This window comes from Punica granatum, chromosome 7 (assembly GCF_007655135.1).
Source record: "Punica granatum isolate Tunisia-2019 chromosome 7, ASM765513v2, whole genome shotgun sequence".
Classification (NCBI taxonomy): domain Eukaryota; kingdom Viridiplantae; phylum Streptophyta; class Magnoliopsida; order Myrtales; family Lythraceae; genus Punica; species Punica granatum.
The window spans coordinates 9,469,558-9,473,926 of NC_045133.1; the positions used below are offsets into that span (position 1 = coordinate 9,469,558).

General features: G+C 34.3%; 1 protein-coding gene across 1 annotated transcript; it reads left to right on the forward strand.

Annotated features, from left to right (window-relative positions):
• Positions 1 to 311: 311 nt before the first annotated feature.
• LOC116212887 (protein TIFY 5A-like) lies at positions 312 to 3,969 on the forward strand. The gene is made up of 3 exons (XM_031547619.1): positions 312 to 620; positions 1,227 to 1,320; positions 3,465 to 3,969. Exons 1-3 carry the CDS (start codon positions 535 to 537, stop codon positions 3,663 to 3,665), a joined length of 381 nt encoding a protein of 126 aa, XP_031403479.1. The 5' UTR covers positions 312 to 534; the 3' UTR covers positions 3,666 to 3,969.
• Positions 3,970 to 4,369: the final 400 nt, after the last annotated feature.

Here is a 4,369-nt window from a genome sequence, read left to right on the forward strand (position 1 = left end):
ATAATATATTCTTACATGTATATATTGAATAAAAGGAAGAACTAATTTCAAGAGAATAGTACGTACCTTTCCCCCAAAAAAAAAAAACAGAGAAAAAGAGAGAGAGAGAGAGAATAGTGTACCATATGATCCACGTGCAATAATATGTCTCCCTTCCCCCTCAAGTCTTTGAATGACCCCGTTACGTGTCGATTCCTCTCTCTCTTTCCCAACCCCAGTGCTTCTTCTGGCGACTGATGTAGACATCACACTCCTATTTCCTAACTTTTATTATATATAAATAAACTCTCTTTGTCTCCATGCTTTTGTTCATTTTATTTATTATTGTGCTATGTATAATCATATCGTACCATATGTTCGCTATTAATATACAAAACCCACAATGATCCATCTCTCTGTCATCTCTCTTTGGCAGCAAATATTTCTCACTGGCCCCTCCTTTGATCTCTCTGCTTAAACAAATATAATATATCTACAAACACATATGAATATATGTTGTCTTCCTCTGATTAATGGTGTCTGAACCCATTGAAGATGAAGAAGAAGCTCAACTTAGAGCCCGTTGATCCCTCTCCGTCTCAGCCGCTTCTGCCGATCGATGATCAGCAACGCCCAGTCATGTAACCAACTCTCTCCCCCTCTCACTTCCTACTCTTTTCCAGCTTGTTTTTGGAAACAAAGAATGTTTGTTTGCCCCTTCAAGCTTTGGAAGTCTCGAAACCAGATACTAAACATGGAGAGGTTATGTTGCTATGGTTTCTAAAAAGGGAAGGTTTAGAGAAACAAAGCACCAACTTATCTTAAATTTTCGATTGCTGTATCTCATTTGTGAAGAAGTGAAATTAGTGCTAAAGCAACTCTAATTTTCATGTTGAGAGTAATTTTTAATTAAATAAGGATGAGTGCTGATATATTTTCATCATTGAAATTCACTATTCTTCTATATATCTTACTAATTTCTCTATAGAATTATGTGTGATCCATGCATATCATATAGTTAATATATTTTGCAAAATGGAGATTTTCAGAGCTAGAAATGTGTTGGAAACTTACGTTAAACATATAGGTGCCTTATTTTTGGATACGAGGTGGGTCATGAATCTAGTCGGAGATAGAATATGGGAGGAAACCTAGAACGTTAACGCAATGTACAAGAATTGCTTTATGACAGATAATTTCATCTGCTTTTGTATGTATTGATAATAAGTTCGACTGTGGTGCTTCAGGTCGGAAAATCATGCCGGAACTCCGGGACATCAGCAGCCCTTGACTATATTCTACAACGGCCAAGTTTGTGTTTTAAACGTCACCGATCTGCAGGTACATGATCATCTTATACATTTTACACCTTTTGAATTGATGAGGTCTCTAGTTTAGAATTTTCTTTCCCGGTGCTTGTCATATGAAAATATCTGTTTTTTCAACGGATCCTCTTCAATATGCAGTCCATCTCGAAAAGAAAAAGGCTAATCAATGATTTATCACAAATATTCGTCGTATGTTTCTTTAAACTAACTTTTTAGAGATTGCGATGACTATGCCGTGCATCTAGGAAATTGATCATTCATATATATCCTTGCCCCGTTCTGCGAAACTATTGCCAAAGATAGGATTAGATTGGCCTAATGCTGAAAGACTAATCGGTACTTATCCTAGCACTTGCCGTTCTGAATGTTGAAACTATTGAATGTCGTTTGCATTTAGCTTTGCTGAAACTCTGTAGATCTTTTTCCGCTAAACTTGGTATATATTTAGGCAAATTTAAATCAGAAAAGACGAGAAAAATTGTAACTGACAGACACATACTTCGGAATTAGAAATTTCATATCTAGATCAATCGTGAATACCAATTTAAAGGTTTTTTTTTCCATTGTTAGTTTTGAGAAGTACATCGAGAACATACTATATATTATCATCATCAATGCTGTCAAAAACTCGATTGACTCGATTCTGACTCTTAAAAATTTACGATTTTATGCTTTTACTTTTCATGATGAGTCAACTCATCATAGAAACTTAAATTTAGTATACTCATGTAGAAATGGGAGTTTGTTTAGTGAAATCAGTAGAAATTCAATTCTACCGAGTCAAATATTGAACTAATTTATTATTGCTTTCATCCCAAATTTAAGGGGATTGGTTGACTTTTTAGCTCTTACGACTTGGAAAAATGGAGAATTAATTTATAACTTCTTATACCCTCACTTTTTGTTTGAAATTGACGTTCGTAAATTATAACTAGAATAAAATATTTGGTTGGTTTGTAGGGTATTAGAAGGAATACAAAAGTATACTCAATTTTACCTCAAATAAAGTTATAATTAATGAAAATATGTGTAAAATTATTTTCAAAACACTATATTCATTATCCGTACGAACTTAGGAACGTTTTGATTTTTTTGATCCTACACCGCTTCTATCTAGAAACTCGATTTGGACAGCCTTGACCATCATCATCAATTTCTTTTATTTTTTATTTTTTGTGGGGGATAAGAATGCGTCAAGTTCATGGCTGGCTTCATGCTGGTCAAAAAACATGTTTTTTGGAATGATTTCGTTTTGCTGGGCTCAACGTACTAGGCATTGACAAATTGCAGCGGTGGTTGGTCCATCTTCTTTCTTGGTTATTCGAGACAATTCTGCTCAAATTTCAATTTTTTCAAATTGGGTCAAAATTGAAATTTCGAGGAATCAAATCGGTTGTTGCAAAAGGAAACATAGCGGAAAGAAATAAAGCACGGACCGACAGAGGCTACTGTAGAAGTCAGCATTGACTCAAGCACTTCCTCCAAGATTAATTATTAATTAACTATTATTCTTGTGGTTGCATATGAAACATGTGATTTTGAAACTTCCAAGCAATTTCCCGGAAGACAGGACATCTTTTATTTATGATCATTATTAATGAGACCTCATTAGAATAGTCAAATAAATTTCGACCCTATATATGATCTGCGAATCTCACATGTAACACGGGTAGGTTTTTCTTTTAAAGTCCGATGATATACTTTTGCCCAAAAAAAAAAGAAAAAGGCAAAGAGACATACGTGATGAGAAGTTAATTTTTATTATATTTATTCAGAAGTTTCACATTTTGAATTCATCTAATTAATTAGTGAGGCTATCAACCGATTATGGCGGTGTTTCTAATTGCAGGCCCAGCTACATAATGTATTTTATTAAAACGAATAAGATTAGTTGAGATTACTTATACAAAAAAAAAAGATTAGGTGAGATTAGCTATTTGCGTCGAGTCATATATTTGACCCCGAGGAGTATCTCTCATTACTTTTTAGGCATTTTCTTTAATTTGTAAGAGTTAATATATACATATATGTGTCATGTGGATTATTTACTCGCTTGATTTCGATAAAAGTTATTGAAAAACGAAGGGAATCGATCTTTTGAATTCGTTCTCAAATTGATTATCCCATAAATCAAATTTCTTTGACTGATGTATTTAGGCAAGGACTATATTTTACATTGCAAGAAGAGAAATGGAGGAAAGAATGAAAAGCCCAAATGAGTCGAAGCCACCTTCACCAAACGTGCAATCTTACGGCCAGCTTTCCAGCCCCATTAACACCTTATCGATGAAGAGATCACTTCAAAGGTTTTTGCAAAAGCGAAAGAATCGGCTCAATTCTATGCCGCCATACAACTGATGACATCATTGGCTCTCTCTCTCTCGTTAAATCTTGAAAGGTTTCAGTTCTCTATTTCTAGCACATGTACTTGTTTCTTATGAACTCGACCGATGTTTGGGTTCATAATTGGGCGAAGGATCGATGTACGTAACTACCTATATGAAAGGAGAAACTAGGAGAAATATATCTCCTTGTGAAAATTGTACTTCTCCCTGATGTAAATTATATTTATGCATAATTATTTCGTGAACTTGTAATGTTGGCTTTCTCTTTATTAATTGAGTAGGATCCAGGCAAATAGCAAGTTCAATTACTGATCGAAGACATATGTAAATTATATCTATCTTTCTCTCTATCTATTTCTATTTCATTTTAAAAACTAAACTCTTGTCTATTTAAAACTCCTGCTGGCGAGGGGATCATTTCTCCCACTAGTCCACGATTTTTTTTAACCTTTTAGCTTTTTTAAAATTTTCTTATTTAAATGTAAAATATTCATTAAATTTCCAATTCCTTCCCAATCTAAGCGGTCTCTTTTTACTTGTTCTATGCTCAATGTATCCGACGAGTAGGCTGGATCCCCCGACCTACAAGGACCCACCCTTCTTTCTTTTTCTTATAATTTCAATTTTTTTTTTTATATATTTTTCGAGTATCCACCACTTGATATCTCGAATCCAATGGGTCCCAACTAACCTAGATTCGGTTTGGATCGATCCATT